Source organism: Phascolarctos cinereus, unplaced genomic scaffold, assembly GCF_003287225.1.
Source record: "Phascolarctos cinereus isolate Bilbo 61053 unplaced genomic scaffold, phaCin_HiC Scaffold_4;HRSCAF=312, whole genome shotgun sequence".
In the NCBI taxonomy this organism is placed as follows: Eukaryota; Metazoa; Chordata; class Mammalia; order Diprotodontia; family Phascolarctidae; genus Phascolarctos; species Phascolarctos cinereus.
Genome location: NW_027555847.1, coordinates 30,003,667 through 30,018,949, shown reverse-complemented (window position 1 = coordinate 30,018,949; position 15,283 = coordinate 30,003,667). Strand labels below are relative to the sequence as shown.

Here is a 15,283-nt window from a genome sequence, read left to right as displayed (position 1 = left end):
AGGGAAGGAAGGGAGGAAGGAAAAAAGGAAGGGAGGAAGGAAGGAAGGAGGGAAGGAGGGAAGGAAGAAAGAAAAAAGGAAGGAAAGAAGAGAAAGAAAAAGGAAGGAAGGAAGGAAGAAGAGGGAGGGAAGGAAGGAAGGAAGAAAGAAAAGAGGAAGGAAGAGAAAGAAAAAGGAAGGGAGGAAAGAAGGAAGGAAGAAAAGGGAGGGAAGGAAGAGAAAGAAAAAGGAAGGGAGGAAGGAAGGAAGAGAAGGAAGAAAAAAGAGAAGAAAGAAAAAAAGAATGAAGGATAGAAGAAAAAGAAAGAAGACAAAGGAAGGAAGGCTTGTGTTTCAAAATAAATAATATTTAAAGTTATTTGTCTTCAAGTCAGGTCTTCATGGCTCTGTTCGGGAATGACATTCTTTGTCGAAATATTATTTTAATATGAGCTTATCTTAGTTATAGATTGTGAGGGTTTAAGCAGTCGTACTAAGATGGGATTTAGTCATTTCTCCAAAGAATAAAAAGATTTCAGTGTAAAATATAACAGAACTTGGTTGTCTAAATCATAATTATGTTTAGAGAAAAGATATTGTTTTATGTTTGTCAAATAAAGTTATCTTGAGAATTTCCCTTTATTAAAAAAAAATAGAGATAAGAAAAGCTGTTAAAGAAAAGCTTATTACCTCATGGAGTTATTTTGGGTCAATACAGCAGAGAATCAAAGCCTGCTGTCATAGAATTAGGGCAGCCAGATGGTGCAGTGAATAGTGTGCCAGGAGTCAAGAAAACTCATCTGCATGAGTTCAAATCTGGCCTCAGATGCTTACTAACTATGTGACCCTGGGCAAGTCACGTAACCCTGTTTGCATCAGTTTTTTCATCTATAAAGTGAGTGGGAAGAGGGCCTAGTAAACCACTCCAGTATCTTTGCCAAGAAAACCCATAATGGGAGTCACAAAGAATTGAACATGACTCAAAACAAGTGCACAAAAACAGCCTTCGCTTGTGTGGCACATGGTGGTTGGTGCTAGTCCCCAATACCATCTTTACTAAGAAATTCCACTGGTGGGAATAATTCCTTAGAGATCCATAGAATGTAAATGACCCGAGGACGGGGAGTAGAGCAAATCTGGACTCAAAGTGTAATGCTGTGTGTTAGAGATAGAATGGAAAGCAATTTCAAGTATGCTCCTCTATTTAAAATGCATGTCTAGATTTTTATTTTAGTACTAAATGATAGTGAATAGGCAGTATGGTATAATGGATAGAGAGGTGGCCTTGGAGTCAGGAAGACCTAAATTGAAGTCTTACCTGTAACACACATTGGCTTATGTGACCTTGGGCAAGTCAAGGTCTAGTCCTACACTCACCCATTGCCCACCCTCCAAAATATCAATAGAAATAGAATTTAAATTAGGAATAAGAGAAAAATATTATTATAATTGTAGTATTTCCTCATGAAAAAAAAAAAGAATAGTCCTGGGTTGGTTAGTTTGTTTGAAAAGGGGGATAGGGGAGAAAGATTTAATTTCTCCTGCATTTTTCTTGTCCTATAAAGAAGTTAAGAAAAGAGGGAAGAAAACTCTGAACAATATGAATCAGGAAATACAAGTTAAAATCACATCGGTAGGCTTTTTTTCCCCCTTAAAAACAAATTTGACAAGTTAATTTAGAATAAAGGAAATTGGAGCCCCATTTCAGGACCCTCTCCCCTTCACCGATTCCTCTGCTGCTTAAAATGTAAAATGCTTAAATGTTTGTCACCTAAGAAGACTTTTTTTAAATGCCTACTTTTCATTAGGATATATATTTAAAAATGGAATGAGGGCTTCATTCCACCTAACTCATTTGTCAAATACACACCCACTCCTCAATGTCCCACTCTGAATACTAAGAATGGTTTTTTATTTTGTTTTCAGAATTACCTGCTGGTTGGGAAAAGATTGAAGACCCCGTATATGGTGTCTACTATGTAGAGTAAGTGGTGATTTTAAAATTCAGATTTGCATTTGCAAAGTCTTTTAATTTTTTTGAAATTAAATTTTATTTTATTTTCTTGAAATTCTTCTTTTTTCCCTACCGCCTTTCCCTCCCCACCCCCACCTCCTGCCATAGGAAAAAAAAAGAACAAAATCTCTGTTACAAACACGTATAGTCCAGCAAAACAAATTTTCAAATCGGCTATGTCCAAAGAAAGTATCTGTAGCGTATCTGAGATTATTTCTCACAGTCCTGGACAGACTGAGATTCTCATGAAGGAGGAAGGGGAGTGTTATAATAAGCAAAAGATGGAGAAAAAAACTGGCAAGACAGAAACATCCGTGTTCTCATAAGGGCAGTCAACTTGTTGGCCTCCCTAGGCCAGATGAATGATGGTCTCGCATCTTCGGAATGAGGGCCCCTTGTGCTGTTCTCTTCAGAAGACCGAAGGACATTTGAATACTGACTGACTGACTGTCTCCACACGGGGAGGAGTCAGCCAAGCTGAGCTGTCCTAGAATGAAAGAAACGTTAGTGGGGTCTGAGAGATGGGGAAAAGGTGACGGAATTCCAAGTCTAAATAAACACTTCAGTGATTGTATTAGTGAGAGAGAACTCTCTCTTACTAATTGCCTTTTTCCATCACTTCAGGACCAGGCATGTCATGGCATAGTTAAAAGAGTGCTGGATCTACCTCTCTGTATTTAGCACTTAGCACGGTACCTGGAACAGAGTAGGCAGCTAGTAAATGTTTATTGATTGGGTTGGAGTCAGAGGATCTGGGTTAAAATCTTGATTCTTCTCTTTGCTACTTCTGTGACTTTGGTCAAGCCATTTACCCTTTGGGGGTTTTAGTTCCCACCTCCATGACTTTGTCAAGGCTGTTTTGCCCCTCCTTACCTCTGCCTCTGAGAGTCTGCTTCCTTCAAAGCTCAGCTCCAACATCACCTCTTTAAAGAAGTCTTTCTTGATTCTCCCAGCTGTTCCCTTCTTTCTGCTTTGCATGTGCTTATGTGAACACGTCATTTCCTCCAATAGAATGTGAGCTACCTGAGGGCAGGGACTCCTTCTTGGATCTCTAGTACTTAGCTCGGTGAAATTTAGATAGTTTAGTAAAGATGTGTTGACTGATCGATCCAGGAAATGAGGAGCTTGGACTGGACTATCCATTGGGCCTTTCTTTCTCTAAGACTGGGATCCCATTTTGTATTATTATCCTTCAAGGAAAGAACCTTGATTTACCAACACCCTTAGTGGGGTGCATCCTGGGCTAGCATTCCTTCCCCCAGTGAATAGACAGGCAAGAAAATAAAAAAAGCCAGGAAATGAGATGTTCAGATGTAGCCTTGATGTTTATTACCTCTGACTATGATGAGAAATAATGAATAAATGATACCTTGCAAGAAAAGAGGGCCAGCTAAATACTTAATAATAATCCCTACTAGAAGGAAGATAACCAGCGTGCAATTTTTTTTCCCAGTGTTCTGGCATTGAGGTGTTACCCATTTCACACTTTGATGAAGGGAACTTGTGATGGGAAACTGTCAATCATGAAATGTTCAGCATCTTATTATAAAAAATTATGAGCTCGGTATAGCAAGGGCCCTTGCTAGAATGATTGGTACCTTGGAATTTCAGTGATCTGACTGCACTCGCTCGCTCGCTCTCTCTCTCTCCCTCCCTCTCTCTCTCCCCCTCTCTCTCCCTCCCCGTCTCTGTCTTTCTCCCTCCCTCTCTCTCTCTGTCTCCCTTTGCCCCTTCTTCTCCCCCTCTCTCTCTCCCTCCTTCCCTCTCTCCATCTCCTTTTCCCTCTTCTTCTCCTTCCCTCCTTCCCTCCCTCTCTCTATTTCTTTTTCCTCCTCCCTCCCCTTTCTCTGTCTCCCCCTCCCCTCCTCACTGTGACTCACTCTCTCCTCTTCTTTCCTTCCTTCCTATTTTCTCTTCCTTCTCCCCCTTTCTCTCTCCCTCCCTCCCTTTATCCCCCCCCAAATTAATTTTCATCATGTGCAATGCCTGCCACATAGTAAGCACTTAATAAAGGCTTGCTGTTTGATTGATTGACAATAGGCAGCTGGAAGCTTAGAGCCATTTTTCCATTGAACGCACAGAATGGAATTTCTGTCCATTTGAGCTTGGTTCTGCCTTGAAAGAGCAATCAGTCAGTAAACATTTATTGAGCTTCTACTATATGCTAGGCACTGTCAAACGTGATAGGGCTAACAAATAAAAAAGTGTGGCAGTCCTTGGCCTCAAGGAGCTTACATTCTTCTGGAAGCAAGAGGAGTAAATGGCTGCATCCAGGAATGGTATTTCTCTGCAATTTGGGGTGGGATAGGAGTGGGGAGGAGTGTCAAGGGCCAGAGCTTGAAAGGAATTCATAATCACTTCTTATGTGACTTTCATAGGAAACAAGGTTCATAAAATCTTCTATTTAGAGCTAGAAGGGACTTCAGTTGGTCAGTCTATAAGCATCTACCGTGTTTCAGACATTGTGCTAAGCATTGGGAATACAAGGAAACTAAATGGTAGTCCATGATCTCAAGGACCTTCCCGCCTAATGGGGCAGAGAACATACACCCAGCTGTGTACAAACAAGCTGTGTAGAGAATGCTTTGGAAATACTCAGCAGAGGGAAGGCACTGGAATGAAGCCCAGAGCCCATCTTGTCCAGCCTGCTCACTTTACCGATGAGCAGATGGAGGCCCAGGGAAGTTGTCACTTATCCAAGGTCACAAAGAATCAGATTCGAATGCCCATTGGCTAGGAATGGGGCATACAATGTCATTAGCCTAGGGACCTCCCAGGTGAGAAAACTTTATCCATGCAGATTGTCATCTTCTCTGCAACTCATAGGTTCAGATTGCTGCCTAAGATCCTAAGCCAGCACATGTCAGAGGCAACGTTTGAATCCAGGGCAGCTAGGGGATGTAATAAAGAGTTCTAGACTTGGGGATCAGCAAGACCTGAGTTCAGATCCTGCCTCACGTACTTACAAATAATGAACTGAATTAGACAAATCACTGCAGTTCTCTTGGCCTCAGTGTCCTCATCTGTAAAATAGGGATAATGATAGCACCAAACTCATAGGATTGTTTTGAAGCTCAAATGAGACTGCGTAGATAAAGGTTTTTTCAAACTGGACGTAATTGTTGTTATTGTAATTTTTGGCTCCCAAGCTGGCTTTCTCTCCACTATACCTTACTGACTTTCAGTTATTAAGTTAGTTGTTAAAATTGTAATAATTATCATTGTTATTAATAATCAGTAAGTTCATGGCTGCTCTTTTCTGAAAGACAATTCTGATCTCTCTCTCCCCTCCCCTCCCCTCCCCCCTCCCCTCCCCTTCCCCTCCCCTCTCCCTCCCCTCTCCCCTCCCCTCTCCCCTCCCCTCCCCTCTCCCCTCCCCTCTCCTCTCCTCTCCCCTCTCCTCTCCTCTCCCCTCCTCTCCTCTCCTCTCCTCTCCTCTCCTCTCCTCTCCCCTCTCCTCTCCTCTCCCTCCTCTCCTCTCCTCTCCTCTCCTCTCCTCTCCTCTCCTCTCCTCTCCTCTCCTCTCCTATCCTCTCTCCTCTCTCTCCTCTCTCTCCTCTCCTCTCCTGTCCTTTCTTCATCTCTCCTCTCCTCTCTTCTCTTCTCTTCTCTTCTCTTCTCTTCTCTTCTCTTCTCTTCTCTTCTCTTCTCTTCTCTTCTCTTCTCTTCTCTTCTCTTCTCTTCTCTCTCATTCTCTCAACTAAGCATTTTGATAGGAGGGAAAAGTGAAAGCCCACCCCCTCCTCCTACCCTCCAACCCTCTTGATCCTTTTCCAATCAGGGGACTACCCAGGGATGGCTGAGGTCATCCCACTTAGAGACTGAATGCTACCAACTGAATAGCCTGTCTCTGTCTTCTCCTCCAGCCACATCAACAGGAAAACACAATATGAAAACCCAGTCTTGGAAGCCAAAAGGAAGAAGCAGCTTGAACAGCAGCAGCAGCAGCAGCAGCAGCAGCAACAGCAGCAGCAGCAGCAGCAGCAGCAGCAGCAGCAGCAACAGCCAGAAGGTTGGCAGTCATTGGGAGCCTTCTGCTGGGGATGTCTGCTAACAGAGCAGTCCATCTCTGGAACTGGACACCCCCATGAGGCCAGAGGTGTCCTTTGGGAAGGCATCCCTTTCCAGGCCCTTAATGTTTCTTAGGAATGATCATCAGAGGTTTCGATAAGGCGAAAGTGGCACCTTCCCTATCAACCTTCTGCAACCTCAGAGCCCTTAAGAGTAAAAAGATCCGTTCCTTTGATCCCAGTCCCTGTGCCCTGCTAAATCTAGATCTGTTTTGGAATGGTTGGCTTTCCATTTTTACTCTAAGAGGACTAATTTGTTATAAACCAAATTTTTGAATTTCCACTTTTCTATGTTTGAGAGCCAAAAAAAAGCTCTTTTCTGTTTTTGAAATGGGCATAGAACCAATTGAAAAGACAGTCACTATTACTCGTGTGGCCTCTGGGGAGTTATTTAACTTGCGGGGTGGCCTTCAGTGTCACATTCTGTAAAATGAAGGAGGTGGAAGAGGTAGCTTCTGTGATCTCTTGCAGCCCTAAGAGGAAATTCAGTATCTGATGTATTTTTTTTTAACATAGACATTTGGATTTTTTTGGATTGGACCTTTAAGTGTATTTGCATGGAATATTTTTGTTGAGGAAGTTCCTTTTACCAGTGCAAACCAGCACCTTCTCCACATCTTTAAGTCTTAGAGAGTTAAGCCATTTGGCCATGTTCTCCTAGGGATTATGTGGATATCAGGGGCAGGACTGGAATCTAGGTCTTCCAAATTCCAAGGCCAGGTCTCTATTCTCTGCCTCATACTGAATATAGATATAAGACAAACAAAATGTAAAACATGGTAGTAGATGGCCAAGGAGTGGGACATGGCAGACATCTTCTGATGATCTCCAGTGTGTAAATGTTTGGGTTATGACAACATGGCATCAGGAAGACCCAGATATAAGTCCTGCCTCCGACGTGGATTGCTTGTGCGACTCTTGGGAAGTCTTTTTCCATCTCCAGATCTAGGATGCTGTGATTTAACCTCTAAGTAAATCAGACAACTCTCTAAGATTTTGAATTATTGGCAAGTTGTTGATCTGTATTGAGGGGAAGCTTACCTGTCCCAGTGAAGTCAAAGCTCCATGTCTTCCCCCTTCCCCACCCACCCGCCCAATGAAGGTTATGCAATTTTTTAAAATTCTCTTTTATTGTTTAACAGCTGGAACAGGTCTATTGTCTTCCTTGGTCTTCTCTTTTTTACCTCAAAGTGATGGAAATCAGAAATGTCCCAAGTGAAGGCTAAGGAACAATAGGGTGCTATTAAATGCATTCGACCGAAATAGAAGGTGACTCTGGGGAAAGTTTCCAGGGTCACTCACTGGGAGGTATCTTAGGGCCTTCTGCTTGAAGAAGACCAAACTTAGTGGTTCAGTAGCCTTGGCAAAGCATCTCTTTTTGATAGTACTTAGAATGACATTAAATGGCACCTATTAACTCATGAAATCCAGGCATATGCCTATGGGACACTTGTTAGTAATTCAACTGAATATGCACCGGATGGGGAAGATTCCCTTGGATTTGTCTAAAAGAGAGAAGTCTTTTTCTTGTAGAACTCATCCTGAGCTCCTTGGACCTGGTTCTCATGGTGGAGTGTACCTCTGTGCTCAGATGTTTTATTCAGTCCCATTTATGGTTTCCTGGCCAGAGGGAAAATGTGTTTTTCATTAGTCGTATTACACATAATTTCCCAAGAGCATATGGGCAGAAACCCCTTCAGTTTTTGTGTGGTACAGGGGAAAGTGCATTGGGGTTGAAATCAGAAGACGTGGATTCAAATGCTGCATCTGCTACTCACTAGTCCATGTGACCTTGGGCAAGTCACTTACAGTCTCTGGGCATCAGTTTCCTCTTTTGTAAAATAAGTAGCTTGGACTAGATGACCTTAGAAGTTCCTTGCCACTTTAAAAACTTTGAATAATTGTATAAAGTTTTTTTTTTTCACCCCGCAATCCTTGCTGTGGGCTACTAGACTTTTTTTTGTTTATTTTGTTTTGGAGGGCATGCTTATTTTTAATATTAATTATGAATCAGGGAACTCACTGAGAGTTCCTTATGAAATCACAGATCTAGACTCCCCTACCATCCCCTCTCCCCATCAAAAAAATATAAGACCAAGAGATTTTTGAGCATGTGAGGCACCCCTTTTGAGTACAAAGATTGACCACATTCCTTGCTTTTTTTTTTCCCTAGAATGGGCAGAAGACCATTCATCCCTCGCTGCTCCTGTTGTTCCAAACCGTCCACCAAATAGCCAGGAGCCTGTTAGAGAACTTCCACTTCAGGGTAATGTCTTCTATCGTCACCTGCTAACTTTAGCCCTGTCATTGACATAGTTATGGAGTGATAATCTTGGCACTCTCAGATATTTAAGGGATTCTCTAGGCTTTCCAACCTATCCTTATGCACCTTCTCTCATTTGAGCCTGCCCCCAGCCCTATGAGATGAGTGCTAGAGATATTAAACCCATTTTACAGATGAGGAAACTGAGTATCACAAAAGTTAAAATGATTTGCAAAACTAATAAATGTCAGAGGTGGGATTTGAACCCAAGTCTCCCCAAATCCAGCACTCTCTCCACTGTACCACACTGCCCCCCAGGGGGAAGTGTGTGTACATGTATCATGCATGTATGTGTGATGTATGTATGTATGTATAGTATATATGTGTGCATAGTGTGTGTATATATATTTATACACACACACACACACACACATATACACACTTTTTATAACTCCAAAGTCATTTCTTTTACTGTGGGAAAATATGAAAACATGAAAGAGAGTCCAAAATTTCTGCTAATTGGGCTCATAGTTGGGGGTGCTGAGAGCTGTTAGAGACATGAATAAATTTATTCATGTCTAAAATTGGTGACTATTAATAACATTTTGGAGGTGGGATATGCTGCCAGATATTATGGAGTATTTTATTAAGTAGAACTCCTTCAGACCTCCAGAAGAGCTGCATTCACTGGCGTGAAGATTTCATTCAAAAGAAGTTTGCATTAAACTACTTTGTATTAATTTTTATTTAGTTACTTTACGTTATATATGTACACACACATGTATATAATTATATATGTGTGTATGTGTGTGTATATGTATATATGTATTGTGCATATAGACACACATAACTATGTACATATAGGTATTGTCTATATGTGTGCATGTATATGTATATATGTGTCTATATGTATATACACACACACTCATTTATTTCTTTATGTGAAAGTGAGGGCTTTCTATAGGAGATAGGTTTTTTCAAGACATTAGCCCACATCATCCCATGGACTGAATTTTTTTTTTCCTTGAAGAGAAAATAGCTTAGTATTCTTGCCTCCCAAGTTCTGGTCCCCAGAACAGCTGCTATCCGTGCCACAATTTCAAAATGCATGCTTTTAAAAAAAATTTTTTCCCCAAATGTGTCTCACTTGCATTCATTCACAAATAGGCACCTGAAAAGTGTCTTACTTTGAAAATTAGGTGCTTTAGAAACCTGCTATTTCCAGCCCTCATTACTTCTCAAAATAGGAAGCAGCGATTCCTAAGAACAAAGGAGGAGCTGTCCAAGCAGCTCACCCTGGGAGCAGAAAGAGGGGGATGAGAGCTCAGAAGTAATTGTGATCACCATTGATGTAGCTAGGAAAAGGGCTGTGAAATAAGGTCCAATAGAAGGTTGTCAAAGTTGCCTCCTTTCCTATCACTTTTTTTCCTTTCAAAATAGTTGAATATCATTGAAGAAGTGATACTATTGGAAGTGTAAGTTAGACTCAGTGTCCACTGAGGTTTCTTCCAACTGAAATTCTCTTGAGAAAGTGTGGTATAGTGGGAAAAGTTCTGCCTTTGGAAGTCAGAGGACCTGAGTTCAAATGTTGCTTTTTTTCCCAATCTATTCATGAAGGGCAGCTAGGTGGTTCAGTGGATAGAGGTCTGGTCTTGGAGTCAGGAGGATCTGAGTTCAAATCCGACCTCAGACACTAGCTGTGTGGCCCTGGGCAAGTCACTTAATTCAGATTGCCTCACCAAAAAGCTAATCTATTCACGTGACCCTGAGCAAGTCAAAATCTCGGATCTTCATTTTTTTCCCTTGTATAATGAGAGCATTGGACTGTTTGGCCTCCTAGGTACCTTTCATCTCTGCATCTGAGATTGGATGTGGATATAAAATAAAGGAAGAGGAGGATCACTTGTGCTGAAAAGTATGTGGTCCCTAAGAGTGGGGAAATGGGTTAGAGAACTGACCAAGTGCTTTCTGACCCCAATTTTATTAATTCTACAACCTGATGGTTCTTTTATGTTGTCTGGATTATGTCATTCATGACCTCTTCCCATGAAGTTCCCTGGTACTTAGGAAACAGAATTATTTCACATCAGGAGGCAAGAGGTCTAGGTACCAGGGCCAGCTCCACCATTTGCCTGTAGCAAGCAGGCCACTAAATCTCTGTGAAAATCAGTGTACTTGTCTAGAAAGTGGAGATGGTAATGTCTTGTGCGCCCAGCTCACAGACTGTTGCACAGCTGATGTGATGATAATAGAATAATGTTCAGTTATTTTTCAGTTGTGTCCAACTCTTCATGACTTCATTTGGGGTTTTCTTGGCAAAGATACTGGAGTGGTTTGCCATTTTCTTCTCTAGCTCATTTTACATGTGAGTAAACTGAGGTAAACAGGATTAAGTGACTTGTCCAGGGTCATGTAGCTAGTAAGTGTCTGAGGGCAAATTTGAATTTAAGAAGATGAGTCTTTCTGCTTCCAGGCCCTGCACTCTATCCACTGTGCCACATACTGTCAACAGTCATCACTGTCAACAATAATAGCTGACATTTATATAGCACCTACTATGTCCCGGGCACTAAGCTAACCACTTAACAATTATTATCTCATTCGGTCTTCACAACTGCCCTGGCAAGTGGGTACTATGAGGAAACTGAAGAAAACAGGTTAAATGATTTGTCCAAGATCACACAGCTAGTAAGTGTCTGAAGCTGAATTTCAACTCAGGTCTTCCTAACAGTGGTCCCAGTGGTCTATCCACTGTGCCACCTAGCTGCCCTATATTCTGCCTCCATCTAAGCCTAATTCTATCTGTAACCATCAGTTCATGTGCTGTGAATACCTTGAAGGTTGGGGCTGTCTTTTGCCTTTTTTTTCCCTTAAATATCCACCTGTGCCTGACACATAGTAGGAACTTTATAAATGCTTGTTGGCTGACTGCTATAAAGTACAGAGACTGATTTTTGCATGTGTGATTTTTACAATTATTCCCATTACCTTATATTATCACTAATAACAATAGCAACAACGATAAATAATAATAATTCTTTAATGCAGAGACTCTTAACTTAAGGTCCATGAGTAGATTTTAGAAGGGCCTATGAACTTGGAAAGAAAAATAAAGCTTGATTTTCTTTAATCTTTGGTTTCCTCTGTGTGTGTGTGTGTGTGTGTGTGTGTGTGCGCGCGCACGCGCTCCTATGTATTTTATATGCGTGTGTGTGTATATTTGTGTATATATATATACATATATATTCTTTGTAATCTATATATTTTCATTTTAAAATGTTATTCTGAGAAGGGGTCCATAGTCTTTACCAGACTACCCAAGGGGTCCAGGATATAAAAAAGAGTTAAGGACCTTTTTTCCAGAGGCAATGTAGCCTGGTCGATAGAGTCAGCCTTGGAGACAGAAGAAAATGCATTCACGTCCCACTTCTGCCACATTCTAGCTGTGTGACCTTGGACAAGTCACTTAAATTTTCAGCATCCCCCATGGTGTTTATTGTTATTGGGTTGCTAGCTCGTTTCAGTGGATGAATGAAATCAAAAGCCTAAGCCCATGTCTAAAAACAAACAACCACTACAAAAAGTTGTTCTTAATGGTTTTCATTTAGTTTGCTTCAATCTTGTTTAGTATGAGAAAAGGCAAATTAATGGGTCACTTAGATGTTTCTGATCTCTATATAGACTATACAACTATATGTGTGCCCAAAGATAAACCACTTCTCTTCTTTCTCAACATACCCATCTAACAATAGGGTTAAACTAATTCCTACTACTTGCTCCCTGTTTGATATCAGGCAATACTGCTCTCCAAGCCTCAGTTGCCTCATCAGTAAAATGGGAGAAGGGGACGTTAGACTAGGTGACCTTTGTGAAAACTTCTCCCTCCAAATCTATGATTCTAGACGTTAAATATTCAAGAATAAATAACATCCCTAGAGTATGTGCGAATCCCTTTGGGGGACTCCCATCTTCATATCTTTATATTTGAATGCCAGTGAGTGCATTTGTGAAGTCCCCGGCATCTACAGCAGGAAACATTTAGACGGTCTGTGAGCCAGGCTTCCTTATTGAATAGCCCTAATAAGATAATAACTGTTTTTTTAAGATACGGCTTCAGGTTCAGTTCATCATGAAGGACCTCTGCATTTCATTGCATAGATAGATAGATAGATAGATAGATAGATAGATAGATAGATAGATAAGCACTCATATTTAAATGAGCATCACAAATCTTGTATCAAATCTTTGATATGTGTGTGTATGTGTGTGTACCTGTTTGTGCATATATAATTTGACTAGGGTCTCTCAATGACCACATCTCAAAGCTGACCATGAGAACCTCCTTCTGTTTGCTCACTTGCTCTTCTGCGCCCTCTAGTGTACACACTGAGGCTTTGACAATCTTCACCGACCTGGACACCATAAATCTATCTGTCGGACACATTTCTTATCCAAAAGATTAATGAAGCCTACAGCCCTCTCCCACGAGGATTTGCAATTTAGGCTAAACTCCAGAGAATTCAGAGTAACTACCTACCATCTTGTTAGTTATACTAGAGAAAATATTAATCATTTGTGTTTTTTATGTGTATCTGTGTGTGTGTATATATGTGTGTATATATATACATATATATATATAAAATATATATATGTGTGTGTATATGTATATATATATATACACATACACACACACACATACACACGCACACAAATGTAAAGCATATGCTTTTAAGTGTGTCTTTAAGGTTATGTGTGTTTGTATGTGAGAGAAAGGGAGAGACAAACATTTTCATTTACGAAAAATTAGGGTGTTTGCCTTTCTTTAGTATCAAAGAGATTTAAATATGAATTTTTTTTTTGCTAAACTTTTGGTTTTATTGGAAGGGAGGATAAGCATTTATTAAGCACCTACTGTGTTCCAGGCAACGTGCTAAGTGCTTTTACAAATATTATCTCATTTGATCCTTACAACAGCTTACCTGGGATGTAGGTGTTGTTATTATCTCTTATCTGTGCTCCTTGGCGAGGATCACACCTGAGCTGGACTCCTTTCTTTAACCATAGACCCTTAACTGCCCTAATCTGCCATTTTATAAATCAATCAGTGAGGCAAAAAATATTTATTAGGCACCTACTGTATTCCATACACTATGCCAAGTTCTGCTGCTGTAAATACAGAGAATGCCACAATCTCTTATTTCAAGGAGCTAACAGTCCAGTGGGACAAGACTTGGCCAAGGACTCCCCATGTTATCTTCCCATGCTGTCAAAATCCAGACTCAGTTGGAATAGCAGATGCTTTTCTATTCAATACTCAGCTTTTGAAGGAAACTACAGGATAGCCATGTGATAATTTTGGGGTCCTCCCTCTGCGGCTACACAAAGCAAAGTATGAGAGATGGAGCAAACATCTCAGTACTTTTTCTCATCAAAGCCCTTACGTACCTTTGCATTCTGGGTGATTCTTGTCTGTGGCTTTCCATGAATCCTCCCAAGGGCAGGCAAATTTCAGCTCTTGCTCTGTCATCTGCGTGGCCTCGGTAAATCACCTCCTCATCTGAGTCAGCCAGATTGCCCAATGGATAGAGCATTGGACCTGGAGTCAGGAAGACCTTATTTCAAATCCAGCCTCGGACACTAGCAATCACTTAACCTTTGCCATTTTTTCATCTGTACAATGGGGATAATAATAGCACCTACATTCCAGGGTTGTTGTGATTATCAAATGAGATAATATTTGTAGAGCATTTTGCAAACTTTAAAGCTCTATAGCTAGCTCTTATGGTCATTATTATTATTGTCATTATTATTAATCTGTAAAATGAGGAGGTTAGACCATATAGCTTCTACCCACCAGGCTTAAGATGTTTTCCTGGATCTTTGGATGTTTTGTGAATGCTTTTTGAATATCTGCCCCCTCATTTATCTTTTACTCATGGTACATGACCAAGGCATGTTGGATAGAGCTCCGGATGTACAGTCAGGAAGACCTGAGTTCATCTATAGCCTCGGATACTTACTGTCTTAAGCAAGTCTACTTAACCTCTGCCAGCCTTTATTTTTCCATCTGTAAAATGGGGATGGTAACATGTGGTGCAGTAGATAATGTGCCAGGCCTAGAGTCAGGAAGACTTATCTTCCTAAGTTCAAACCTGGCCTCAGACACTTACTAGCTGTATGGCCTTGGGCAAGTCACTTCACCCTATTTGCCTCAATTTCCTCATCTGTAAAATGAGCTGGAGAAGGAAATGGCAAACTGCTCCAGTATCTCAGTATCTTCAGTATTTGACCCCAACTGGGGTCAAAAAGAGTTGGACAAGACCGAAGCAACAGCAACAGTACCTACCTCCCAGGATTGTTGTGAGGATCAGATGATGTAATATTTGTAAGGCGCTTTGTAAACCCCAAAGCTCTGTACTGGTGCTAGCTATTGTTATTGTTGTTAATATCATTATTACTATCAATTTGTAAAATGAAGGGGTAGACCAAATGGCTTCTACCCAACAGGCTCCAGGTATTTCTCTGGATCATTTGGATGTATTTTGGAGTATCTGACCATTTCTGCTTATCTTTCCCTCATGCTACATGAACATGGCATACTGGATAGAGTGCTGGAATTGGAATTAGGTAGACCTGGTTTCAAATCCCTCCAAAGACATTTGCTAGTTGTGTGACCCTGAACAAGTCACTTCACTTCTCATGATGTTGGTTCTTTATCTTTAAAATGACAGGGTTTGACTAGATGGCCTAGAAGGCTCTTTCTACCTTAAAATTGAGGCTTCTAAGTTGCAAACATGGAGATGGAGAGGGTGATGGATGTCAATGGTTTCCAGAATCTCATGCACACAAGCTTCCAGCAATGCTTTGCTTTTTTATGCAGAGCAAAAGCACCAGTTAAAGACCAAGCTGCTAATCACATTTTACTGACCTCGTCAAAAGGGTATTACTGGAGAAATG

General features: G+C 41.0%; 1 protein-coding gene across 21 annotated transcripts in view; it reads left to right on the top strand.

Annotated features, from left to right (window-relative positions):
* MAGI1 (membrane associated guanylate kinase, WW and PDZ domain containing 1) overlaps positions 1 to 15,283 on the top strand; it is a 711,509-nt gene that overhangs the window by 605,965 nt on the left and 90,261 nt on the right. For 20 of the 21 annotated variants that reach the window (XM_078152122.1, XM_078152126.1, XM_078152123.1 and 17 more), the window contains 3 exons: positions 1,906 to 1,963; positions 5,860 to 6,005; positions 8,237 to 8,329. In XM_078152122.1, coding sequence (XP_078008248.1) covers positions 1,906 to 1,963; positions 5,860 to 6,005; positions 8,237 to 8,329 — 297 coding nt within the window. The remainder of the gene's footprint in view (positions 1 to 1,905; positions 1,964 to 5,859; positions 6,006 to 8,236; positions 8,330 to 15,283) is intronic. The other variant, XM_078152128.1, reaches the window with a different exon arrangement.